The sequence below is a fragment of the Diceros bicornis genome, unplaced genomic scaffold, assembly GCF_020826845.1.
Source record: "Diceros bicornis minor isolate mBicDic1 unplaced genomic scaffold, mDicBic1.mat.cur scaffold_108_ctg1, whole genome shotgun sequence".
Lineage (NCBI taxonomy): Eukaryota > Metazoa > Chordata > Mammalia > Perissodactyla > Rhinocerotidae > Diceros > Diceros bicornis.
Genome location: NW_026691022.1, coordinates 614052 through 641833, shown reverse-complemented (window position 1 = coordinate 641833; position 27782 = coordinate 614052). Strand labels below are relative to the sequence as shown.

General features: G+C 45.7%; 1 protein-coding gene across 1 annotated transcript in view; it reads right to left on the bottom strand.

Moving 5' to 3' along the window:
- LOC131402458 (adhesion G protein-coupled receptor E1-like) overlaps positions 1–27458 on the bottom strand; it is a 30712-nt gene extending 3254 nt beyond the window's left edge. Inside the window, exons 1-8 of the mRNA XM_058537200.1 lie at positions 27403–27458; positions 25269–25331; positions 21260–21292; positions 14690–14836; positions 12030–12185; positions 9723–9869; positions 7594–7740; positions 5615–5761 (exon numbers count right to left, since the gene is read on the bottom strand). Coding sequence (XP_058393183.1) covers positions 5615–5761; positions 7594–7740; positions 9723–9869; positions 12030–12185; positions 14690–14836; positions 21260–21292; positions 25269–25331; positions 27403–27433 — 871 coding nt within the window. The 5' untranslated portion in view covers positions 27434–27458. The remainder of the gene's footprint in view (positions 1–5614; positions 5762–7593; positions 7741–9722; positions 9870–12029; positions 12186–14689; positions 14837–21259; positions 21293–25268; positions 25332–27402) is intronic.
- Positions 27459–27782: the final 324 nt, after the last annotated feature.

Genomic DNA, 27782 nt, shown 5'->3' with positions numbered 1-27782 from the left:
TGAGGGATAAATAGGCGCTGTCCACACTAGGGGCTTACACAAGTATATGGTATATTGCACCAGGCGATACCATGGAGAGTTGGTACGAGAAGTCTTTGTGATAGGAACGTAGACTAATTTGGAGGTCTCAAACGACATGGTTGGAAGGCATGGGGAAGTGGTTTTTTTCTTGGTATCACAGAAAACATCTCTAACCAAGGAGTGGGTTTCTTTTCACCGCAGGTTGCCCACTTCCAGAAATATTTAAGCATCGACTAAGTGAGCTCTTGTCAGACATACCACAGGTGCAATTTATATTTTGCATATAGAGCTGGACTAGGGGCATGGCTTTCAAAACTTTTTGGCCCAAGAAACCTTCCTTCTTGTGAAGTGAAACCCGAATAGGTAAGACAAATAAAAGAGGTGATAATTTGACTGAAAGGAGAGTGGAAGACCATGGCCTTGTTTTCTGGCCCTAGATGGGGATTCTGAAAGGTTCCTAGAGCCCTTAGAGCTGTGTTAATCTCTCTAAGATCCCTTTCCTCTTTATGCCTCTATTGTTCTGCTTCTAACAATGTCAGCAGCTAGTAAAGATCAACGAATGAGAAGAAATATAATATTTCTAATGAAAAGAAGCATGCATTTCCCCGGGGATTGAAGACTATAAAATGTGTTCTGCTGTATGGTAGACCCTCCGAAGATGGAGCCATCAGTTCTTCCATTTCCTGTATGCACATGTTGCTGTCCCAGTGAGATGGAGAGTTTATTTCCCCTCCTTTTGGATCTAGGCTGGCCCTGTGACTGTGACCAATAGAATGTGGTAGAAGTAACACTTGGGGACTTCCAAGCCCAGGCCTTATGAGAACTGGCAGTTTCTGCTTTCTTCTTCTTGGAACTTTCCTTCTTGGAAACCAACTGCCATGCTCTGAGGAAGCCCAAGAAGCCATGTGGAAAGGCCCACTGAGGGCCCTGCCAGAGATCAGCACCAACTACCAGTCACGTAAGCAAGCCTACTTTGGACCAGCCAGCCATCTTAGTGCCCCAGAAAAACCATGTGGTCAACCCATGGAATCATGAGCAAGAACAGATGGTTGTTGTTATAAGCTGCTGCATTTCAGAGTAGTTTGACATGCATTGAGAAGTCCTCAGCATGGCTGGGAGAATGACTGGTACATTTGAAAGCCTCTGGTTTCTCAGGGGTCCAAACATCAGGCAAAAAGAACCCAGGCAGGCAGGAGCAACTGTGTTCTCCCGAGATATTGGTGCAGGTGGAATTGGGACCACAAAGAGTCAAGCTCCTGGAACATCGATCCATATCTAAGCAGAAAACTGGTCTAAGTCAAAAGGATGAAGGATGCTGAGGCTGCAGCTGCAGTGCACAGCCCCACCACTGACTGAAGCCAATGGGTTTCCCTGACTCTGGTCCCACCTTCTTAAACACATTTTTGTCGTTACAGAAAGGAAGCATTTAGAGGCAAGTTTATGACCCAGGCAAATCTTCTGATGAGGGTCCTCGCAGCTCAGGATAAAATCCAAACTCCTCATTAGAACAGGCAAGACCCTGAGAGTTTGTTCTCACCTACGCTCATCTTTTGCCTCTAAACCCTTCATAATTCACGATCCAGATTCATTGATTACCTGTGAATTCATGAAGGCTTATTATCTCCTCACATGAAGAAGAAGGGTTGAGACCCAAAGAACTGACCAGCAGAGCCCAACCTAAACCACCAATGCATGAAATCAAGAGCTAAATGAATGGTGCTAGTTTTTACCCATTGACTTTCAGAGTGATTTGTTACTCAGCAATAGCTAACTGCTACAAATGGACCAGAAAAATCAGAGATGACTTCGAATATCTCTGACTCCAAGCCAAGGGAATGTGATAAGGGCTTGATCACTCCATGCCCTGCTGAATGAAGTCATCCTCCCTATAAATGAAAGAGGAAAACAATAGAACCACCCTAGACTCAGGAAGATGGAGCCATGGTGTCTTTGTGAGAATATCCTGGCTGCAGTGTGGAGGATGGATTTGAGAGGGGAAGACTGGAGAAAGGGAGAGACCAGTGAGGATGCTGTTACAGTACGGATGCAGCCTGAATAAAGGATGGAGAAGAGTGGAGAGATTCAAGACATATCTAGCAGTTAGATTCTCTGAGACTTGATGACCGATTTAATATGGAAGGGGAGGGAGCATGAGGGTAACTCTCACGTCTTAATTCAAATACCTTTTAGGAAAAAGACCTGAGCTCTCCCTATAACACAGTATCTCTACCTCAGCATTACTGGCATTTGGGACTGGATCACATTTGGTCGTGGGGAGGCTGTTCTGTGCATTGTAAGATGGTTAACAACATCTCTGGCCTCTACCCACTAGAGGACAGTAGCACACACAATCCAATAACAACAGCTGTGGCAATCAAAAATGTCTCTAGACATTGCCAATGTCCACTGGAGAGAAAATCGCTATAGAGATGGAGCCCCGCATTATTCGCAGGAACTGCCTGACCCACTGCTTAAGTCACAGTAGGCCCTCAACGGGAGTTCAAATCATGATTCTTCCACCGAATAGCTGTGCATCCCTTGGCAAGTCACTTCACCTCTCTGAGCCTCCGTGTTCTCATTCCTAAAATAAGGATCATGATCACTACCTAATAGGATCATGAAATGAGGTGATTCTTAATTAAGTAGGTAAATAAAGAAGGGCAGGCCCTCTGTGCGTTCACAGTTGGAGTTGTTAGAGAAGAGCCCATCTCGACAGCTGCACCTATAGCTTCCTAAGGAGTAGGAACACTCAGAACGCTCTGCGAAGATCCCACTGGAGAGGCATTCATTGATGTCTAGGAGCAGTGGAGGAGAGTGAGCAGACAAAAGATTGGGTGTCTACAGTGAGAAACACATGTACCCAACTCAATGATAGCTTTCCACCAAAGACCATGCCTGAGAGCCTGAGAGCATTACGTGTACAGGCAAAATGACCTGGATTTCCCAGGTTCCAGTTGGTTCCAGTAGGAGAAGAGAAACCAGGCAAACAGCTGCACTTGTACCTCCCTGGCAGGTTTTGGCAGATTGAGTTAAGACCACATTGTCGCGGGTTTTGAGAACACTCATCTATATCTGGATAGAGAAAGAGTCAGAGTTACAAAGTTGCCTCATCTTGTGAAGCCCATTGTATTTTCCAAAGATGGTTGAAACAATGTTTCCCTCCCATATGTCCTTCATTCAGTGAGACCTTGGTACTCCACCCATCAAGTATTGGGGTCTATATTCCCTCCCCTGGAATCTGAGCATGCTTGTGACTATGGTGGAAGTGACACCAGGTCATAAAAATACCATGCTTAGTCAGAAGAATGTCATGATAGGTCGTAGAAATATAATGTAATTCCTTCTTCTCTTGAGATGCTCATTCTTGGAAATGAGCTGCCATACTTTGAGGAAGCCCAACCAGCCATGAAAATGCAGCTCAATGGGGAAGAACTAAGACATCCAGCCCACAGCCCTGGGGGAGCAGCCAGTCAAACAGCCAGCACCACCTTGCCAGCCTTGTGAGTAGACCCTTTTCAAAGTGGATCCTCTAGCCTCCAGTTGCGCCAACTCAACTGACACTATGTGGAATAGGGACAAGCCATCCTCTCCAAACTCAGCCCTAATAGCAGATTCATTCATGAGCATAATGAATGATTACTATTTGCAACTAAATTTGCAGGTGGTCTGTTACCCAGCAACAGATAACTCGGACACTTGCAAAGCAAATTCTAGGAATTTACTCATTGAAGGACCCATGGAATCGTGCAGTCATGGAACCATGGGGTGGCTCTCCACAAATCTATTTCAACCCTGCTCTGACAAGTTACTCGAAATAAACCCTTGCTAGGTACTTGTTATAGAAGCACAACTTCAACACAAGTCTCCTATAGCTCCCTCCCAGATCACAGGGATGCTCATTCAGCTTTCTTTCAAGTTGTAAAACGTTAGAAAAACCTAAGTGCCTGCCAATAGAAGGATGACTCAATTTGGAGTTGACATAAAGAATAAGGTACATATTCCTTCATTCAACAAATACATATTAAATACTCACAATGTATCAGTCACCATACTGGGGGTCAAAGACATAGAGTAGACAAAATAGTTGCTGTAGTATCCATCATTTTCTATATGGTTAATATTGATTTCACCCCAAATTTAAACACCAGGGTTCGTCAGCACTACTGAGCTGACTGAATAACCCATGAACTGTAGCCCAAAGATAAAGAATGATGTTTGGGGATCCCTGGAAACTAACTGCAAAAGTGATAGAAATGCATCATCATCTTCAGAGCTCAGCAAACTACATCCCATGGGTCAAATCCAGCCCACCATCTGTTTGTGTACATAAAGCTTTATTGGCACACAGACACATCCATTCATTTTTGTATCATCTCTGGCTGTGTTTGCACCACCACTGAGTGGTCATGACAGAGATCGTACGACTTGCAACTTCCAGAATGTTTACTCTGTGGCCCCTTACAGAAAAATTGCCAACCTATGGTCTTATTCAGAGGAATAATCAGATTTTTACTGTCAAGAGGAGAACTGGGGTTTAAATATAAGGAATGCTGACAGAGAACTTAGCTCCTTCTGGGAATTATGTTACTTTATATTATTTATATTAATATAGCTCTTAATACTGCACATGTGCCTAGCACACTGCATACATTATTGCATTTAATCTTCCCAACTATCCTTGGAGTTGGATACTCTTATACGCCCGTTTTACAAATGGAACCATTGAGGCTTATAGAGATGAAATATATTTCACCAACATCTCTTAACTAGAGTGTGGCAGCTAAGTAACGTGGTTGAGACACCCTCAGTAGAGTCAGAAAGACCTGGGTTTGAATCCCAGTTCAACTGCATGACCCTAAAAAAGTCATTTCAGTTCTCCAAGCCTCAGTTTTCTCATCTGGACAATGGAGATCATCATAATGCCTATAGTCCATTTAATGTGACATTGCACATAAAGCACTTCGCACAGGACCTGGCACTCTATAAATATTGGAAATTCTAACTATCTCCATGGAAAGGCGACCAAACAGTGGGCCCTCACAATGAAATCAGTGGCTATTTCTGGATATTGACAGGGAGCATGATTTTAATTTTAATTTTCTTCCTAATGCTAGTCTATAATCATTGGAAATTTTAGTGGCCAGGAATAATTCTCATGATGAAAGAAATAGAAAGTAAGAGCGAGAGAGAGAGAAAGGAAGAATGCAAAGAAGAAAGAAAGAAAGGAAGGGAGGAGGGAGGGAGGGAGAGAGAGAGGGAGGGAGAAAGAGAGGGAGAGAGGGGGGAGAGGGGGAAAGGGGGAGAGGGGGAGGGAGGGAGGGAGAGAGGGAGGGAGAGAGAGAGAGAGAAGAGAGAGAGAGAGAGAGGAGAGAGAGAGAGAGAGGAGAGAGAGAGAGAGAAAGAAAAGAAAGAAAGAAAGAAAGGGAAAGAGAGAAGGGAGGGAGGAAGGAAGGAAGGAGGAAGGAAAGCAGGAAGGAAGGAAGGAAATAAATAAATAATTAATATTTGGGGCAAAAACAAAAAGCATCTGTATCTGCTACCCAGCTAGATCCCACCTGCTTTTCCGACCACCTGTGAGGGGACGTGAACTCACCTTTGCATTCGACTCCTGGGCCCATGAACTGTGTCTCTCCTGTGCTGGACAGGAAGCCTTGTTTGCAAGTACAGTAGTAACTGTCCAAAGTGTTGGTGCAGGTTGCATAAGCTGGGCAGATGGTGGAACTTGCACACTCATTCACATCTAGGCAGCGTAGAAGGAAAAGGTTGAGTTAGCGCCCCAGAGCAGGGCTTCAAGAGAAGGCAGCATTTGAGAGTGAAGGAGACCACTGTGGGTTGAATTGTGTCCTCCAAAAAGAAATGTTGAGTTCCTAAACCTGGTCCCTTAGAAACCTTATTTGGAAATAGGGTCCTTGTAGATGCAATTAAGATGTAAGTTAATGTGGGGATCCTGCTGGAGAAGGATGGTCCCTTAATCTGATATAATTGGTGTCCATATAAGAAGAGGACAAGAGGCACAGAGACAGGCTTGGGGAGAACACCATGTGATGACAGAGGCAGAGATGGGAGTGATGCATTTACAAGTCAAGGAACACCGAAGATTGCTGGCAACACCAGAAGCTAGGAGAGAGACACAGAGCAGATTCTCTCCCAGAGCCTTCAGAGAAAGCACGGCCCTGCTGACACCTTGATTCCAGACCTCTGGCCTTCAGAATGTGGGACAATAATTCTCTGTTATTTAAGGCCGCCAGTCTACAATATTCTGTTATGCAGCCCGAGCTTCCTAACACGATGGACAAGAGAATTCATCTCTGTGTGTCTCAACTTCCCCATCTGTCAGACGAGGATAATAATACCCACCCCACAAGGTCATTCAGAGGATTAAATAAGATGACCTCTGGAAAGCGCTCACCACAGAGCCTGGAACACAGTAAGTACTAGGCAAGCAAATCTTAACTAAAATAAAAATTAACCACTAACATGTCGAGCTTTCTTTGTGGCAGGTATTGCCGTAGATCCCTTACATGTGTTAGCTCCATGAATGCTCATAGCAGCCCTACGAGCTATAAACTAATATTTCCACTTTTCAGAGGAGGAAACTGAAACTCAAAAATTGTGCAACGTCGCATAGATTGTGAAAGGCACGAGGATTGGAATCCGGGTTCTGTCTGGCTCTGGAATATTTGCATGACAGCTTCTCAGGCTGTCTTGAGTGCCAGAGTCTGGAAATTTGGTGATTAAATCAATGTCTGTCCTACGCAAGCCCTCCTTGAGCTGCCAGAGGTTGCAGCCTCATTTGGAGGCAGAATGTCATGGTGGTTGTGAGCATGGGGTGTGAAGTCACTCTTGGGCACACTCAGATCCTGACTCTCCTACCTCCTATCTATTTGGCCATGGGAGGGTGATTCCACCACAGTGGAGGCTCACAGTCCTTGTCTGTGAAATGGGTGTAGAATATGACCAATACCGTCAGGTTGTTGGGAGGACTGAATGAGCACACGAGAGGGAGAGCTTAGCGCCTTGGCTGGGATCCTGCCTCCAGCCTTTTGTACCTGGTGTTCCCTCCTCCTGGAACATCCTTCCCCAGATACCCAATCTCTCACTCCCTCACTTCCTTCAGATCTTGTCTCAAATATCAACTTCTCAGCACGGCCTCTTCTTACCACCGTGTTAAAATTAGAAACCCACCTCCGGAACTTTATATCTACATTTCCTGCCTTATTTGTCTTCATCTCCTTTAGGTATCCCTAACACACAATATGTTCGTGCTTCTATTTTTTGTTATCTATCTCCCTGCAAACAAGATGATAATTTCCAGGGGGACAAATATTATTGCCTGTGTTATTCACTGCTGTATTCACCATTCCTAGAATAGAACCTGCTGTATTGTAGATGCTCAAGTAGTATTGCAGGAATGAATGAATGAATGAGTGAATGTATGAATGAATGATTATTAGCATCAGCTTTGCAGAAAAGTCTTTGAACTCAGCCGAGACATGCCCCTACTCATCACCCACCACTGCTGAATTTGCAAACAGAATGGGACCTGATTCCCCAACAGATCCCTCCACCTACTTTCACACGTCTCTCCTGGACCGCGGAATCTCATGTTTCCACTGCTAGAAACAAATCCTGGGTTGCAGACACAATAGTAGCTTCCAGGACTGTTGTGGCAAGTCGCATGCTCTGGGCAGGCTCTGGAATCCACACATTCATCCACATCTAGAGAGTGGAAGAAAAAACCCGGGTTGAGGCAGACGAGGAAATGAGAGCAGGAGACTGCAAGTGCAGACTTGCTCTACATGTTCTTATCTTGTGGCACACAGTGCTGAGGCTCCCCAATACCCACATTCTCCCCTTCTCCCTAACCTCCCTTGCTGTTAGGTGGGACCAAGAGAATAAATACTGGCCAATATTATGTAAGGAAAAGGGTTATGAATAATTTCAAAACGTAATGATCACAGATTGCACAAATGGCCGTAGTCTTTTTTTCTTGGCATAGAGAAAAAAGATATGTTGAAGTGCTAAACCGGGTCTCTGAGAATGTGACCTTATTTGGAAACAGGGTCTTTCTAGTTGCAATTAAGATGTAAGTTAACATGGGATCATGCTGGAGTAGGATGGTTAATCTTAATCTTATCTGATTGGTGTCTTTATAAGTAGAGGAGAAGGGGCACAGAGGCAGGCTTGGGGAGAACACGATGTGATGACAAAGGCAGAGATTGGAGTGATGCGTCTACAGCTCAAGGAATCCCAAGGATTGATGGCAACACCAGAAGCTGGGAGAGAGACACAGAGCAGATTCTCTCCTAGAGCCTTCAGAGAAACCACGGCCCTGCTGACATCTCGATTTCAGACCTCTGACCTCCAGAGATGTGAGAAAATAAATCTCTGCTGTTTAAGGCCGCCAGTCTATAATATTTGGTGATGCAGCCCAAGCTGCCTAACACAATGTGCAAGACAATTCATCTCTGTGTGTCTCAGTTTCCCCATCTATCAGATGAGGATAATAGTACCCACCCCATAGGGTCATTCAGAGGACTAAATAAGGTGACCTCTGTAAAGCACTCCACACAGAACCTGGAGCACAGTAAGTACTATGCAAGCAAACGTTAACTAAAATAAAAATTAACTACTAATATGTTGAGCTTTCTTTGTGGCAGGCATTGACAGAGATCTCTTACGTGCATTAGCTCCACGAATCCTCCTAGCACCCCTATGAGCTATAAACTAATATTTCCACTTTTCAGAGGAGGAAACTGGGGCTTCACAATTCTGCACTGTCACATAGCTTGTGAAAGGCACAACGAGGATTGGAATCCAGGTTCTGTCTTGCTCTGGAATGTTTGCATGACAGCTTCCCAGGCTGTCTTGAGTCTCAGAGTCTGTGAACTTGGGGATTAAATCGATGTGTGTCCTACGCCAGCCCACCTTGAGCTGCCAGAGGTTGCAGCCTCATTTGGAGGCAGAAGGGCATGGTGGTTGGGAGCATGGGGGGTGAAGTCACATCTAGGCACACTCAGATCCTGACTCTCCTACATCCTCTCTATTTGGCCTTGGGATCGTGATTCCACCACAATGGAGGCTCAGTTTTCTTGTCTGTGAAATTGCTGTAGAGTACAACCAATACCATCAGGTTGCTGGGAGGACTGAATGAGCACATGTATGAGAGAGCTTAACGCATTAGCTGGGATCCTGCCTCCAGGCCTTTGTACCTGCTGTTCCCTCCTCCTGGAACATCCTTCCCCAGACACCCAATCTCTCACTCCCTCACTCCTTCAATCTTATCTCAAATATCAACTTCTCAGCATGGCCTTTCCTTACCACTCTGTTAAAAGTGGTAGAATCCCATCCCTAGAACCCTTTATCTGCCTTTCCTGCCTTATTTGTCTTCATCTCCTTTAACTATTCCTAACACACAAGATGTTCATGCATCTATTTTTTGTTATCTATCTCCCTCCACACTAGATGATAAGTTCCAGGAGAACAAATATTATTGCCTGTGTTAGTCACTGCTGTGTCCGCCATCCCTAGAATAGAACCTGGTGTATTGTAGATGCTCAAGAAGTATTGGTCAAAGGGTGCATCAGTGAATGAATGTATGAATGAATGATTCAGCCAAGACCTCCCCCGACTCCTCTCCCACCACTGCTGTCTTTGCAAACAGAATTGGACCTGATTCCCCAGCAGATCCCTCCACCTACCTTCACATGTCCCTCCAGGACTGAGGAATCTCGTGTTTCCACTTCTAGAAACAAATCCTGGGTTGCAGACACAATAGTAGCTTCCAGGGCTGTTGTGGCAAGTCGCATGCTCTGGGCAGGCTCTGGGATCCACACATTCATCCACATCTAGAGAGTGGAAGAGAAAACCCAGATCAAGGCAGAGGAGGAAATGAAGACAGGAGACTGCAAGTGGAGATTCGCTCTACATGTTCTTAGCTCGTGGCACGCAGTGCTGAGGCTCCCCAATACCCACATTCTCCCCTTCTTCCTAACCTCCCTTGCAGGTAGGTGTCGTGGTTAAAATAAATTCTGGCCAGTGGTATGTAAGCAAAAGGATGACAATAATGTCAAACATAATGATCATAGCTTGCAGAAAGGCTGTAGTCTTTCTTTTTTAGCATAGACAAAAAAGTACACTGTTTATTTCTTTGTTGTTGTTCATTTGTTTGTGTCATACATCCGTCCGTCCATCCACCCACCCATCCACCCACCCATCCATCCATCCTTCCATCTATCCATCCATCCATCCATCCATCCACCCATCCATCCATCTATCCAAGCAGCTATCCATCTATCTATGCATCCAGCTTTCCATCTATTCATCCATCCAAAAGATATCTGCCACGAGTGTGATACTTCAGTGGCCCCATATATACCCCTGTATCCACACCTCAGGATGCAGGTTATGCAGTATGACGTAACTTTGACACTCCTCTCTTTAAATGTGGAGTTTGTTTCCCACCGCTGAATCCAGCTGGCCCTATGACTTCCATTGGCCAATTGAATGCAGCAGAAGTGATGTGGCACCAGTTCCTAACTTTGACCTCTAGAGGCTTCTTTGCTTCTGTTCATGCTTTGGGCCTCCTGATTCTGCCACATGAACAAGCCCTAAACTAGCCTAATGAAGGATGGAAGACATGGATCATCCCAGATGAGCCCTAGTCATGTGCGACAGCCCAGCCCAACCACAGCTGACCACAGACACACGAAGAATGTTTGAGACCCAAAGAACTGACCAGCAGAGCCCAACCTAAACCACCAATGCATGGAATCAAGAGCTAAATAAATGTTAGTTTTTTTCAGCCATTGTCATTCCGGGTGATTTGTTACTCAGCAATAGCTAACTGCTAAAAATGGACTAGACAAATCAGAGATGACTTCAAATATCTGTGACTCCAAGTCAAGGGGATGTGATGAGGGCTGGATCACTCCATGCCCTGCTGGATGGAGTCACCCTTCCTATAAATGAATGTGGAGAACAATAGAACCACACTAGACTCCGGAAGATGGAGCCTTGGTGTCTTGGTGAGAACATTCTGGCTGCAGTGTGGAGGATAGATAGAGGTGACAAGACTGCAGAAAGGGAGAGACCAGAGGGGATGCTGCTGCAATACGGATGAAGCCTGATCCAAGGATGGAGAAGAGTGGAGAGATTCAAGACATATTTAGCAGGTAGATACCCCAAGACATGATGACTGATTTAATATGGAAGGGGAAGGGGGGTGAGGGTAACTCGCAGGTCTTAATTCAAATATCTTTTAGGAAAAAGTGCTGAGGTTTGGATCTGAGCTCTCCCTAGGACAGAGTTTCTCTACCTCAGCACTACTGAAATTTGGGACTGGATCATTTTTATTTGCGGGGAGGCTGTTCTGTGCATTGTAGAGTATTTAACAGCATCTCTGGCTTCTACCCACTAGATGACAATAGCACACACAACCCCAACACCACCAGCAGCTGCAACAATCAAAAATGTCTCTAGATATTGCCAATGTCCCCTGAGGATAAAATCGCTGTAGGGACAGAGCCCCCTATTACTCTCAAGTACTGCCTGACCCACTGGTTAAGTCACAGTAGTGCCTCAACAGGAGTTCAAACCCTGGATCTTCCACTTAACAGCTGTGCATCCTTGGGCAAGTCACTTCACCTCTCTGAGCCTCAATTTTCTCATTCCTAAAGTGAGGATCATGATCCCTGCCTCAAAGGACCATCAAATGAGGTGATTCTTAATTAAGTAGGTAAATAAAGAAGGGCAGGCCCTCTGTGCCTTCACAGGCGGAGTTGTTAGAGAAGAGCCCATCACGACAGCTGCACCTGTAGCTTCCCAAGGAGTTGGAACACTCAGAATGCTCTGGGCAGATTCCACTGGAGAGGCAGTCATTGATGTCTGAGGAGCAGTGGAGGAGAGTGAGCAGACAAAAGATTGGGTGTCTACAGTGAGAAACACATGTACCCAACTCAGTGATAGCATTCCTCCAAAGACCATGCCTGAGATCCTGAGAGCATTACCTGTACAGGCAAAATGACCTGGCTTTCCAGGGTTCCAGTTGTTTCCAGTAGGAGAAGAAAAACCACGCAAACAGCTGCACTTGTACCTCCCTGGCAGGTTTTTGCAGATTGAGTTGTGACCACATTGTAGGGGATTTTGAGAACACTCATCTATATCTGGATAGAGAAAGAGTCAGAGTTACAAAGTTGCTTCATCTTGTGCTGCCGATTGTATTTTACAAAGATGGTTGAAACAATGTTTCCCTCCCATAAGCCCTTCTTTCAGTGAGACCTTGGTACTCCATCCATAAGCAGTGGGGTCTATATTCCCTCCCCTTGAATCTGAGCATGCTTGTGACTATGGTGGAAGTGACACCAGGTCATAAAAATACCATGCTGGGTCAGAAGAATGTCACGCTGGGTCATAAATATATAATGTACTTCGTTGTTCTCTTGAGTGGCTCATTCTTGGAAATGAGCTGCCATACTTTGAGGAAGCCCAACAAGCCGTGAAAATGCAGCTCACATGGGGCAGAACTAAGACATCCAGCCCACAGCCCTGGGGGAGGAGCCAGTCAACAGCCAGCACCACCTCGCCAGCCTTGTGAGTAGACCCTCTTCAAAGTGGATCCTCTAGCCTCCAGTTGAGGCTCAACTGACACTGTATGGAAGAGAGACAAGCCATCCTCTCCAAACTCAGCCCTAATAGCAGATTCATTCATGAGCAAAATAAATGATTGTTGTTTGCAACTAAGTTTGCCGGTGGTCTGTTACCCAACAATACATAGGTTGAACACCTTGCAAAGCCAATTCTAGGAATTTACTTCCTGAAGCACTCACGGAATTGTGCAGTCATGGTACCATGGTGGGGGGACCCTCCCCTAATTTCCTTCAGCCCTGCTCTGCCAAGTCACCCCAAATAAACACTTGCTATGTACTTGTCATGCAAGCACACCTTCAAGACAAGTCTCCTATAGCTTGCTACCCATCATTGCACCTCTCCTAGAGAGATATCTGGAGCTGCCACTGTACATCAACATAAGATCACAGGGACGTTCATTCAGCTTTGTTTCAAGTTGTAAAACATTAGAAAAACCTAAGTGCCTGTCAATAGAAGGATGATTGGAGTTGACTAAAGATTAAAGTTCGTGTTCCTTCATTCAACAAATATCTATTTAACTCACAATGTATCAGGTACCATGCTGGGGGTCAAAGACATACAGTGGACAAAATCGTTGCTATAGTATCCATCACTTTCTAGATGGGGAACATTGATTTCACACCAAATTTAAACACCAGGGCCCACCAGCACTACTGAGCTGACTGAATAACCCATGATCTGTAGCTCAAAGATAAAGAAGGACATTTGGGGCTCCCTGGAAACCACAGTGATAGAAATGCATTCTCTTCTTCAGAGCTCAGCAAACTACATCCCATAGGTCAAATCCGGCCCATCACTTGTTCGTGTAAATAAAGTTTTATTGGCACACAGCCACATCCATTCATTTTTGTATCATCTATGGCTGCTTTTGCACCACAACTGGAGCACTGAGTAGTCATGACAGAGATCATAAGCCTTGCAGTCTCCAAAATATTTACTTTCTGTTCCCTTACAGAAAATTTTGCCAACGTCTGGTCTTATTCAGAGGCATAATCAGATCTTTACTATCAAGAGAATAAGGGTCTAAATATAAGGAATGCAGACAAAGAACTTAGCTCTTTCTGGGAATTATGTCAGTTTATATTATTTACGTTAATATAGCCCTTGATACTGCACATGTGCCTAGCACACTGCATACATTGTTGCATTTAATCTTCCCAACTATCCTTTGAGATACATACTTTTATACACCCATTTTACAGATGGAAACATTGAGGTTTAGAGTGATTAAACATGCTTCCCCAACACCCCTTAACTAGAGTGTGGCAACTAAGCCACGTGTTTGAGAGACCCTCAGTAAAGTCAGAAAGACCTGGGTTTGAATCCTAGTTCAACTGCATGACCCTAAACAAATCACTTCAGCTCTCCAAGCCTCAGATTTCTCATCTGGACATTGGAGATCATCACAATGCTTACAGTCAATTTTATGTGACGATGCACATAAAGCCTTTCTCATGCAGGCTGGCACTCAATAAATGTCAAAAATTCTTATTATCTACTGGAGAGGTGACTGAAGGCACACCCCAAAAATGAAATCAGTGATTATTTCTGGATATTGACAGATAGTAGGATTTTTATTTTCATTTTCATCCTAGTGCTAGCCTCTAACCATTGGAAATTTTTGTGACCAGGAATAATTCTCATGATGAAAGAAAGAAAGAAAAAGAGAGAGAGAGAGAGAAATGAAGAATGAAAAGAAAGAAAGAGAGAAAGAGGGGGGGAGGGAGGGGGGAGGGAGGGAGGGAGGAAGGGAGGGAGGAAGGAAGGAAAGAAAGAAAGAAGGAAGGAAGGAAAGAAAGAAAGAAGGAAGGAAGGAAGGAAGGAAGGAAGGAAGGAAGGAAGAAAGGAAGGAAGGAAGGAAGGAAAGAAGGAAGGAAGGAAGGAAAGAAGGAAGAAAGAGACAGAGGCAGGGAGGGATGGAGGAAATCATATTTGGGGAAAAAACAAAAAGCACCCACATCTACTACCCAGCTAGCTTCTATTTGATTTTCCTACCACCTTTGAGGGGGTATGAACTCACCTTTGCATTCCACACCTGAGCCCCTGAACTGTGTCTCTCCGGTGCTGGACAGGAAGCCTTGTTTGCAAGTGCAGTAGTAACTTTTTGGAGTGTCGGTGCAGGTTGCATAAGCTGGGCAGACGGTCGTATCCACACACTCATTCGTTTCTGGGCAGCACAGAAGGAAGAGTTCGGGTTAGTGCACCAGAGCGGGGCTGCAAGGGAAGCCAGCGTTCGAGAGTAAAGGTGACCGTTGTGGGTTGAATTGTGTCCTTCAAAAAGATATGTTGAGGCCCTAAACCTGGTCCCTGAGAATGTGACCTTATTTGGAAATAGGGTCCTTGTAGATGCAATTAAGATGTAAGTTAATGTGGGATCATGCTGGAGAAGGATGGTCCCTTAATCTGATATAATTAGCGTCCTTATGAGAAGAGGAGAAGAGGCACAGAGACAGGCTTGGGGAGAACACCATGTGATACCAGAGGCAGAGATGGGAGTGATGCATCTACAAGTCAAGAGACACCGAGAATTGCTGGCAACACCAGAAGCTGAGAGAGACACAGAGCAGATTCTCTCCTAGAGCCTTCAGAGAAAGCACGGCCCTGCTGACACCTTAATTTCAGACCTCTGGCCTCCAGAACTGTGAGAGAACAAATTTCTGTTGTCTTAAGCCACATGGTTTGTGATAACTTGTTACAGCAGCCCTAGGAAACTGGTTAGTCAAGGACCTTACAGACCCTAGACTTTGCCACTCAAAGTGTGGTCCGTGGGTGGGCAGCATCAGCATCGCCTGGCATTTTGATGGAAACAGAAAACCCCAGGCCCTGCCCCAGATCTGCTGAAAGAATCTGCATTTTAGCAAGATCCTCAGGTGATGTGTGTGCACAAGAAGTGTGAGAAGTACTGATCTGGACTCTTGCTTCTCCAAGTGTGGTCCGCAGACCAGCAGCATCTGCCTCACCTGGGATCCCCGAGAGACCTTGGAAAATCGGGTGCTGATTCAGCTGGTCTGGGGGACCTGTGTCTCTGCATTTCTAACAAGCCTGTGACTGATGCTGATGATGCCAGTCCATGGACCACTCTGTGAGCATCAGAGCTCCAGACAGAAGAGTATGCGAGTCAAAGCTGCAGCCTTTGGAGCAAGGACCACCTGGGTTAAAGCTCCCACAGGAAACATCAAAGCAGGGAATGGTGGCTACTCCCCCACACCCATCTCCCCCTCTTCCTTTTATTAAAATGACCACCCATTTAAGCTTCAATCCCAGCTTCTCTTGCAGCTACGTGTGGCCATGTGGCTAAGTTCCAGCCAATGGAAATGAGCAGAAGTGATATGTGCACCTTTTGGCCACACCCTTAAAAAGAAGGAGCATGGTCTTCACTTCTCCTTTCCCTTTCACCTGGGCTGGAACATGGACAGAATGAGGTGATCTGTCCATAACCATGGGGATGATGCTTTGGAAAACCTCCACACCGAGGGACGGAGAAACAACAAGATGGGAGGCACCTGGGAGCTGAGAAGATCTCAGACGAGGTAGCCCTGTCACCTTGTTCCATCCTCAAAGTGGAGATTTATGAGAGGGTGAAGAATAAACTTCTAAGAGATAAACATTTTAAGTTGTTGTCATTTGGTTTCTATGGAAACAGTCAAAACTACATCCTAGCCACCCCAGCCCTGGGACAAGTGAAGTTCACATCTCTGTACCTCCGTTTACTTCTTTGGCCCTCAACTCATGTCCAGTGTGTTCCCAAGCCCCACTGATTCTTCCTCCCAAATATTCGACATCTACCCACATCTCTCCATTTCCATGGCTATGCTTGGTACAGATCTTCCCCTGGATGCTGCATCCCCTACATCCCCTACAGCCCCTACACCCTCCACTGTTCCCTGCAATCATTTCTGAATGCAAATCTGATCACCCACCCCCACCCCTGCCTACAACACTCCCTGTTGCACTCAGAATGAAAATGCAAGTTACTTAATATGACCTGGAAAGTCCCCAGTGACCAGACCGAACCACATCTCTCTTCACTCTCCATTTCTAGCCTCCCCCAGCACAGGGCCTTTGCACATGCTGTTCTGTTTTCCTCTGCTTTGCCTGGCCAGCTCCTATTCATTCTCCAGTTCTTGCTTAAATGTCACTTCCTCCAAGAAGCCTTCCCTGACTCCCCCATAGCTCCCTGTGCTCTCTGTTTATGGAACTTATCAAAATTATAATTGGTGGATTATTTGAGTGGTTAGCTTTTTAGTGATCATCTCCTCTACTACACTGTGAGTTCCAGGAGGACAAAGCCACAGGTGGGGGCAGGCTTCCAGGTGCTAGGGAAGGGACTCACTTGACACTATCATTTCTGTGTTTGGCAGAATAATGGCCCCCCCAAAGATGACCACGTCCAAATCCCTGGAACCTGCAAATATGCTATGCTACATGGCACAGGGATATTAAGGTTGCAGATGGAATTAAGACTGTTAATCAGCTGACCCTGAGATGGAGAGATTAGCCTGGGTTATCCAGGTGGGACCAACACAATCACAAGCATCTTCATAAGAGACAGGTGAAACCAGGAGAGACAGAGTCAGAGTGAAGCAATGTGAGAAAAACTTGACCAGCCCCTGTTGGTTCTGGAGATGGAAAAAGAGGGACACGAATAAAGGGATACAGTTGGCTTCTAGAAGCCAGAAAAGGCAAGAAAACAGATTCTCCCCTAGAACTTCCAGCGAGGAATGCAGCACTGCTGACACCTGGATTTCAGCCCAGTGGGACCCGTTTCAAACTTCTGACCTCCAGAACTGTAAGAATACGCTTCTGTTGTTTCAAGCCACCAAGTTTTCGGTGACTTGTTACAGCAGCAATAGGAAACTAATACAACTTCCATTATATGGATGTGGAAAACTGAGGCTCAGAGAGGTTAAGTAACTTGCCCAAGGGCACACAGCCGGTGAATGGCAGCATCAGGCCGGTGAAAACCCTAAGTGCATGATTTTCATTACTTCTACACGACAAGAGGTAGGTCTGACTGGAAATGGAGTAAATTTTCAGGCAATATCTAAGATAATTCTACATAAAAACTTTTGTAATTGGTTGTTTAAAGTTTCTCTCCCTGATTGACTGTGAGCCCCCAGAAGAGATGTGTGACCATCTTACTTACTACTGCATCCCAAGTGCATAGAATAGCGCCTGGTGCATAGTCGGTGCTCAATGATAAAGACCTCACTGAGAAGGTAACATTTGAGCAAAGATCTGAAGGAGGTGAGTGAGCTATGAAGCTAATTAAAGCAGAGGAGACAGCAAGTGCAAAGGCCCATTGGCAGGACCACACCTTGTGATTTTGGGGAACTACAAGGAGGCCGATGTCGTTGGAGTACAGTGGATAAATGGAGAGTGGGAGGAGGTGACATAGCAAGATCATGCAGGATCTGCTGGACCACTGTAAGACTTCAGCATTTTATCAGAGCAAAAGGGGAGCATGGGAGAGTTTTGAGCAGAGGAAGGACAGAGCATGACTTTAATGTGATCCTTCTGGCCATTGGTTGGAAGATGCACTGTAGAGGGACAGAGGCCGGATGACCAGGGAGGAGGTGACCACACTTGTCGAGGCGAGCGATGATGGTGGATACAACCCAGGTGGGAGCTATGGAAAGCTAGGATTCTGGATTTATTTTGAAGGTAACGTTAACAGGATTTGCCAGTGGATGGGATGTGGGGCGTGAAATAAATAGAGGGGCACAGCGAGAATGCCAGCATCAATTGGTAGGATAGGACATCATAGGAAAACTCTTTATAAAGTGCCATGAAAACGTAAGAGATAGGGCCAGCCCTGTGGCTTAGCGGTTAAGTGGGCGCGCTCCGCTGCTGGCGGCCCGGGTTCGGATCCCGGGCGCACACCGACGCACCACTTCTCCGGCCATGCTGAGGCCGCATCCCACATACAGCAACTAGAAGGATGTGCAGCTATGACATACAACTATCTACTGGGGCTTTAAGGGAAAAAAATAAATAAATAAAATCTTAAAAAAAAAAAACGTATGAGATGGATTATCATTATTAGGGTCTTGAGACCCAAGCTCTTTGCTCCCTACAGCATGATTTGTTTATTTCCCTTCCCTGCATGATGCCTCAGATAACATCTTGCTTCTCATTTCCAGCTTCCTCTTTCAGCTACGAAGGCAACATTTCTCTTTGCAGACTTCCGGCACGTTATCACTTGTGGTCTCTCAACTCTGAGCTTCCCATTACTCACAACTCAAATCCACCCCAAACCAGACTAGCAACCCAGTCATGTCTGACTGGGCACTTGTCAACCTCTCCAGCTCGTCTCCTATCCTGCCCCATCAGCCATGCTCACTTTCACTCAGTTCTCCAAATTCCTTCCAGTCTCAGCCCGCAGATCTTGAGACTTGCCAGCCTCCATAATTGTGTGAGCCAATTCTCTGTAATGAATCTTTACGTGTGTGTGTGTGTGTGTGTATACAGATATATAGATATCCATCCTATTAGTTCTGTTTCTCTGAACAACCCTGACAAATACAAACACCTACTATACACCAGGCCCTATTCTAGGCACTGTGGATTCAGCGGCGGAACAAGACACACAAAATTCTCCACCTTCACAGAGCTGATAATCTGGAGATGTGGGGGTGAGGGATACAATGTCAAAAATAGAGAGGTCACTAAGAAGACGACACATGAGCTAAAACATAAAGAAGGTGAGGGAGGGAGCCACGTGTATATGTAGGGCAAGAGCTTTCCAGGCAGAAGGAACTGCGTGTGCAAAGACCCTGGGACAGGACTGTGCCTGGCATGTTGGAGGAAGAGTGAGGAGGCCCGCGTGGCTGGAGCAGAGGAAGCGAAGGGGAGAGAGGGAGGAGGGGAGGGCAGGAAGGGGATAGGGGAAGATTGTGCAGGGCCTTGTGAGCCACAAGGAGGACTTGAGAGTTTACCCAGAGGGAGGTGGGAGCCCTGAAGGGCTGTGGGCCAAGGAGGGATGGCCCCTGACTCAGGGGTTCACAGGTGCCCTCTGGCCGCTCTTGGAAGGGCAAGGAGTGGGGATACCAGGGCACAGGCCACTTCAACACCCCAACTGAGACACACACATGATCTTCAAAACAATTTAATGGTCATTTAACTGACCTAAGCAGAAAATGAGACTCAGAGAGACAAAGGAACTTATTAAAATACAAATAGAGCTTTCATTTCATAAGTGACTTCCGTGCAACAGGCCTCTTCCATGCATTTTCTGCAGTCCCCACTGTAATGCGTCGAGGTAGTTGACCAAGTCATCCTGGCTTTCCCAGGATTTTCCTGTTGTTAGCCCTCAAAGTCCAAATTCCTGGGATCCGCCCCCCCGATCCCAGTCTGGGGCAAGTCAGGATGGTCAGTCACCCTGCTTCAAGGTAAACGTTACAACTCCATTTTACAAATGTGGAAACGGATGCCCAAGAGAGTTCCCGTAGCCTGCCCCAGGCCACACCACAAGTCAGAACGCAAGAGGAGAGCAAAGTAGAGGGGATGAGTGCAGGGAGGGAGTCCAGGGGACCCGCCGTGGTCCTGGCTCTGCCCCTCACTGGCTCCCAGCTTCAGCCCAGCCGCAGCCCAGCCACTAACAACCAGATAATACGCGTTTCTCCAAGGAGGAGGAGGAGGAACAGAAGGAGGAGAGGAGGAGGGGGAGGAGGGGAAGAAGGGGAGGGGGAGGCTGAGGGGGTGGGGGAGGAGCAGAGGAGAAGGAGGAGGCAGAGGAGCAGGAGGAGAAGGAGGGGAAGGAGGGAGGAGTGGGAGGAGGGGGGAGGAGGAGGGGGAAGAAAAGGGAGAAGGAGGGGAGGAGGGAGAAGAGGAGGAGGGGGGAAGAGGAGGAAGAGAGGCAAGAGGAGTGGAAGAAGAGGAAGGGGGAGAGGGAGGAGGGAAGTCAGGGAAGAGGGGAGAGAGGAAGAGGGGGAGGAAGGGAGGAAGGGAGGGAGGAGGAGGGGGAGGAAGGGAGGGAGGAGAGCAGGGAGGGAGGAGGGGAGGGAAAAGGAGGGGGAGGAGGAGGGGGAGGGAGGGGAGGGAAGAGGAGAGGAGGGAGGAGGAGGGGAGGAGGGGAGGAGGGGAGGGAGGAGGAGGGGAGGGAGGAGGAGGGGAGAGACAAGGAGGGGGAGGGAGGAGGGGAGGGAGGAGGAGGGGAGGAGGGGAGGGAGGAGGAGGGGAGGAGGGGAGGGAGGAGGAGGGGAGGGAGGAGGAGGGGGAGTGTTAACATAATGGAGCGCTTACCATGTTCCACGTACCACTCTAAGCACTGCCCGTACACACCTCATTTAATCCTCATCAAAACCCTGTGGAATTAACTCCTCTTACCCTCATTTTCAAGGACACTGAAGTCGTGGGGATTTTATTGAAATGCCTGAGGTCCCCAAGGCAATGAGCACCAGAACCAAGATTTGAACCCAGGAAGAGTGACTCCAGAGCCCCCCTCTTAGCAACTCCACATGGAGGGGAGTCCTCACAACTATCCCATTAGGTAGGGGTCGTCCCAATACCCACTAATCAGATGATGACACCGGGAGATGGAAGTGCTTGCCCAAGGCCTGATTGCCTTCAATCTGGGGGAGTTTCTTACCAAAAGCCGTCCCTGTCAGATTCAGCAGCCGACCTGCAAGCAGAGGACAGAGAAGTTGTTAGCTGCCTTGGAGATCTGGCCATGAGCCACCCGCTCACCCAGCCAGGCTCCGTATTTCCCTGGGGGCCAAGGTCACGGTGGCAAGTTACGGAAGCAGGCGTTGGTATGTGATGAAGAAAACCCAGTCTCTTCCTGGAGATTTACCTGCATCAGCTCATGAGTTCCTCACACCTTGCCAGGTGAGACGGGTGGGACAGTAGCCACTCTTGGCACCACCCCCATCCCCTGTACCAGGTTGGCACACTCGTCTGACAGCTGTTTCACTGCTCCAGAAGCGATGACAGACAGATGCAGGAGTGTAACAGTGCAGCCATCCCCTTGCCTCTGAGCAGGTGAACGTCTCGGGTGCAATTCACACTCTAGAGCTCCGGCGGGATGGGCTGTGGCTAAGCCTTTCCTGAAATGCCTTCTGAGTGGCTAGTTTCTCCCCCTGCCCTATCCTGCTTCCCTCACTCCTGCAAGTGTCTGCAAGTGCCTCCTGAGAGCCCTCTCTTCATGAATTACTCACACCAGAATCCTCATCTCAGGCTCTGCTTCGACGGAAACTAACCAAAAGCAGATGGTAATCCTTATTTTTGTTTCTTTTGTTTTTATCTTTTTTTAAGAAGGTAATAATCGCTTGTTGTAAAAAAAATTCGAACAATGCAGAAGTGTATAAAATTAAAAGTGAAGGTCTCCCCGTCCCCCATCCTCATACCCAGAGGTAACAATTGTCAAAAGCTTGAGTGAATCCTTCAAGGCTGGGTCCTATTCACAACTCAACTGTGCAAATATACTATCAAATAGAAATGAATTTATAAATTCACACAATTTTCTTAACACAAATAGGATCGTGCAATCTACAATCCGCTGTGCTCTCTAATACAGTAGCTACTATTTACACTTAAATCTATTAAAATTAAATAAAATGAAACATGCCATTCCTCAGTATATCAGCCATTTATCAGCTACTCAATAACCACATGTGACTAGTGGCTTCTGTGGATCTAGAACACTCCATCATCATGGAAAGTTCTGTTGGACAGCTCTGTTCTATTTCTACTTGCTTTTTCACTCAACAGTATGTCTTGCAAACCAAGAGGAGCAAAATTTGTCAGGCATTGAAGCTGGACAATGGGCACATGGGTGTTTGTTATACTTTCTTTGCTGCCTCTGAGTGTTTAAATATTTCTATAATAGAAATTTAAGAAAATAATACATTTTGGGCGACTTTCCATGTCAGTCCATATAGACCTAACTCATGCTTTTTAACAGCTGCATAGTATTCCATTGTATCCATGAGCTATAGCTGCGCCAGAAATAGCTAGGTAGCCAAAGATCAAACAAAAACTCCACACTCCCCTTTCCGTGGTGTGGAATTGTCACTAGGAGGCAGCCGCCCAACCATGGACTACATTTCCCAGCTCACCTTGCATCCAGGTATGGTCATGTGACCGTGAGCAGAAGTGACATGTGTCACGGCCAGGCCTAGGCTTTTATCAAGTGGGTGTGCCTTCTCCACTGTTTCTTTCCCCTTCTGCCACTGTCTGCAGAAGTCTCTGAGACCCTAGCTTGGCTGAGCCCCAATACAGAAGGATCTGGGTCCCTGAATCATCCCATGGAGGAAAGCCACTCACTAGCCAGAAATAACTGCGTTGGACTCTTAAACAAACAAGAATTAAATTTCTTTTTATTAAGCCACTGACAGTTTTGGGTTTATTTGTTACAGTAGCTGGAGTTACTCTAACAAACACAACAATTTACCCAATCAGTCCCTGAGTGCCCATTCTTGAGTATATAGCAAGGTATCTCTGTATGTTATATGACTATCTCTTTGGAGTAAATTTCTGGATGAGCGGTTGCTGTGTCAAGTGTATGTCCATTTTTATAACATTTTATTAAGTGTAATATATATAGAAAAGTGCAAGTATCATAAGTGTACACTTGGATGAACTCTCACAAAGTTAACACACCTGTGTTTATGCATTTTTAATCCTGATAGTACAGAATTTTCTCAAACGTTAAGCCTTTTGAATTCCCACTTATAAATTCCTTGTACAACCCTCTACCATACATTTCTCACACTCTCTATGTGGCGCACATATTCTTCGTTTATCCATCTAACTTGCCCACACTCTGCCAGGCTTGGACTGGGTCCCAGAGCTATGGAGATTAATACAATCTCTTTCTCACCAAGCAAAGGCTTTCTGGGCTCAGGTTTATTAAAAAATTTTATTAAAGATTTTTTATTATTTAAAAAACAATAGTTTTTTTAAATCAAGGATGACCTTTTTGGGCATATATTGATGTAACTTTCTCTTTTCCACTTATAGGGATGTGAACCCCCCCACCCCCGCTCAAACCCATCCTGCCAAAAGATTTCATCTCATTCAGGAAAATTTAAGATGTCTTAGCTGCAGACACACAATGACAGCCAAAGGTAATGTTCAGATTTTCATTATCAAATTGGGTTTTTGGGTTCCCAAGAAGACAGTAGTCTTGAAAGCAAAGCCTTACAAGATGCATATATTTTGGGAGTCTAATGTACAAAATGGTAACTATAGTTAACAATAGTGTACTATATACTTGAAAGTTGCTAAGAGTAGATCTTGAATGTTCTCACCACAAAAAAAAAAAAATGGTAGTTATGTGAGGTGATGAAGGTGTTAGCTAATGTTACGGTGGTAACCATTGTGCAATATATAAGTGTATCAAATCAACATGTTGCATGCCTTACACTTGCGCAATGTTATATCTCAATTCTATGTCAATAAATGTTTTTTTCAATAGCCAGGCTTGGAGGACTGGAAGATAGAGATTTCATTAAGCTGTGGCGTAGAGAGGACTCAGGATATGATGTAAGGGAAATACCTATTATATAGGAAGGGTGAAAACTGAAGGAAGCTAAAAGAGAACTAAGACGAAGAAGACTCACCAGGATTCCTGCTTCTCTGCCATCTCCCCTCAAGGCTAAATATAAGTGGTGATGGGTCACCTGAGAGATTTCCAGATAGGAGTGGGTGAATTTAGAGGCATCAAGGCTAAGGGTTAACTTCTCCCAACAAAAGCTTTCTTTCTGCTGTTGCCACATCCAACGTGGTGTGGGAGCCAAGGATTAGAACAAGCAGACGGAGAGAGCTGGTAGGTGACCCAAGAAAACTCTTATGGTTTCTGTAGCCTGGACATGGAAACCAGGAGCTACTGCATGGACCCCTTGGAGATGCTGAGCTTCTGAGAGGATTGATGGACAAGCAAGAACCAAGATGGGGCCATGCTCCATCTGTAGACAAAACACCGCACCTGGAGTCCACACTTCACAGCTACAAGATCCCATAAGCTGCCCCTATGCCAATACCCAGACACCATCTTGGGAGGAACAAGGGTAGGGTGAGAAATTTTGAAAGATTAAGTCTTCATACAATATAAACGGGGTTTCCCAAATAAGACTAAACCAAGAAACTGAGACACTGAGAACACTGAGAAAACTAACACTGTTTTCCTCCTCTATCCAGTAGGAGCTTATATGGAAGATGAGAATACTTAATGAAACATTAAAAAAATGCATTTTTTTCCACATTGAGTTGTAGTTTGAGTAAATTTCATGCCCATTCCCACCACGCTACCATTTATGAAGCTCTTGTCACGCACACCAGGTGGTTTAGAAAGTTACCCCTTTTGACTCAAGCTTCACAACATCCCTGTGGGATAGGAACCTTGTTATCTGTACTTCATAGCTGAGGAAACTGAAGATCAGAGAGGTAATGTGACTTGCCTGAGGTCACACAGCAAGTCCAAGGCACAAAGGAAAGAGCCTGGAGTGGGAACCAGGAGACCTGGAAGTTATCCCTTGTTCTGCCACTAACTAGCTCTCAGCAAGTGACCAGCTGTCAGCCTCTGAACAAAAGAATCTCCTCTCCAGAAGACGTCCTCCCACCACATTGGACATATGGATTCTCTTGGACCAACTTACGCCATGCCACTGATTCCGGTGGGGTTAATGTGACTGTTTCGCAGCTACATATACCACAACACCCTGTGTAGAAAGAAAAGAAAAATACCGTGAAGCAGCAAGAAGCTTTTTGGGCTCAACCTTAAAAATTACTCCTGGCATGGCCTCAGGTTTGATGAGCTTACATGAGAGACCCAATTGAGTGAGAAACATACATTATTGCACATAATCTTCACAGCCACCATTCCTGCCTTTCTGCACTTTATTTTGGTTTTTCATTTTGATTGTATTCATTTTCTTCTCAATTACAAAAATAGCTCCAAGCGGTTTTCAAAGATGTACAATAAAACACACATTCTCAAAAGGAATGACATCTCCCCCAAAAGGGCAAAACTTGGTTCTTTTGGGAAAGATGAAAAAAATCTTACTCTTTTATGTATAATACACATATAGATATACATATAATACACAAATAGATGTACAGTCTGTGGTATTAAAATTTCATGAAATGGTAGGGCAATTAGTTTTTTTAAATATCTAAAAGGCAGTGTAGTCCTCCAGCATTTAGCTCTTCTCCAACATCATCATCATCATCATCATCATTATCCCTCACCACCATCATCATCGCTATCATCACCACCATCATCACCTTCATCACCACCACCATCATCATCTTCATCAGCACCACTGCCACCACCACCACTACCATCATCATCCTCTTCATCATCACCACCACCACCACCATCATCATCATCACCACCACCATCATCATCTTCATCATCACCATCACCATCATCACCACCACCACCACCACCACCATTATCATCACCCTCACCATCAACATCATCAAAGTCATCATAACTACTCTTTGCTGGTTGACTTCAGAGCATAACGAGGGGTGCTAATGGCTAATACCAGTGCTGACACCCCAAAGCAACAACTCTGCATTCCTGCATTTGGAGTCCATGACTTATCTGCTTCTTCTGATGAAGCCTTCCAGTCAACCAGTTCCACAGACCCAAACTCCCAACACTCCAACTCACCATCACTAACTGAAATCCTCTTGCTCATGAATTATCTTAGAGGCAACCGAGTATCGCATTTAAGCATACCAAATCTGGCATCAAAATATGCGGGTTTAAAAATCTGGCTTCACCAATTACAGACCATGTGGCCTCAGGGAAGTTATTTAATCTCATCATAGCTAAGTTTCCTCCTTCATAAAATAGGAGAAACTCTACAACAGCAGAGGAAACCCACACTTGTCACTTAGAAAAGATCCCTCATTCTTAGATTTGAACCCATGACCCAAACTCACAAGACATGTCAAAGAAACCACAACATAGAAGATAAACAATACCAAGAAAAACTGACGCCTAAAGAAGAAGCAATAAGAGGACAGACAGAAAGTCTCCATCTCATTGTTCTGATCTTAGCACAAATATCATCCCCTCAGAAATGTCTTTCCTGACTTCCGCCTTCAATACAACCCCTAGTCACACTCTATAACAACTTCTTTCATAGCACTTATTATTACCTGAAATGCTTTTGTTTATTATTTGTGGTAGCATAGTGTAGTGATAAAGCATACAGACTCTGGACCAGACTGCCTGGTTTTAAACCCTGACTCTACCCCTTACCAGCTAAGCTGTCTTGGGCAAGATATTTAATCTCTTTTGCCTCAGTTTTCTCCTTTGTAAAATGGAGCTATTGATGACCCAATATCAGAGAAATTCTGTGAAGGTTGAATGCATTCCATATTTGAGGAACTTAGAATGATGGTAAGTGGGTGGTTGCTGTTACTGTTAGTGGATTCTTTTCCACCCACCCCCTCCCACTAGGATGTTAGCCCCACGAGAGTAGGAACCTCGTCTGTTTATTCACTTCTCTATCCTCATTGCCTAGAACAGCTCCTGATACATAGTAGGTACTCAGGAAATACATGTCAAGTGAATGGCTATAAAGGAATTCTGCTCTGACGGATGGAATTCCCTGAGCTAGAGTGATTTTTGTTGAAGGTCCCCCAATAAAGGTGTTTGCAGTGTCCAACCTACATTTATGACCTCTTGGCTGGACGGTCCATGGCCCTCCCTTTTTCCTACAGCCTGTTTCCAGCCCAGGCTTCCCCGAGTTCCCCATTCAGCCTCACACGCACCCCAGAAGAGGAGCAAGCTGAAGGTCCACATCGTGCTGCGTTTCTGTCACTCAAAGAGGGGAACCTTTTCTCTGTTCTCCGGGTTTTCAATTACAGAAAGTGTGGGAAGACGGCAGGGGTGGAGCTGGAATTGCTCAACACTGTGAGAATATCATGACCCTTTTTGCTGAGTTGCTCCCAGTAAATGAGGACAGGGTGGCAAACCCCTTATTTTCTCCTCTCATCACCGTGAAGAAAAATTGGTCTGGCTGCTGTGTCACCATGTTCTCTCTCTCCCTCTCTCTCTCCTTCCCTCCTGCTCTCTTTTTTCCTTCCTCACCAACATCTACCTCCCATCTCTCATCACCTTCCTCCATTGCACCCAATAATAAATGGGCTTC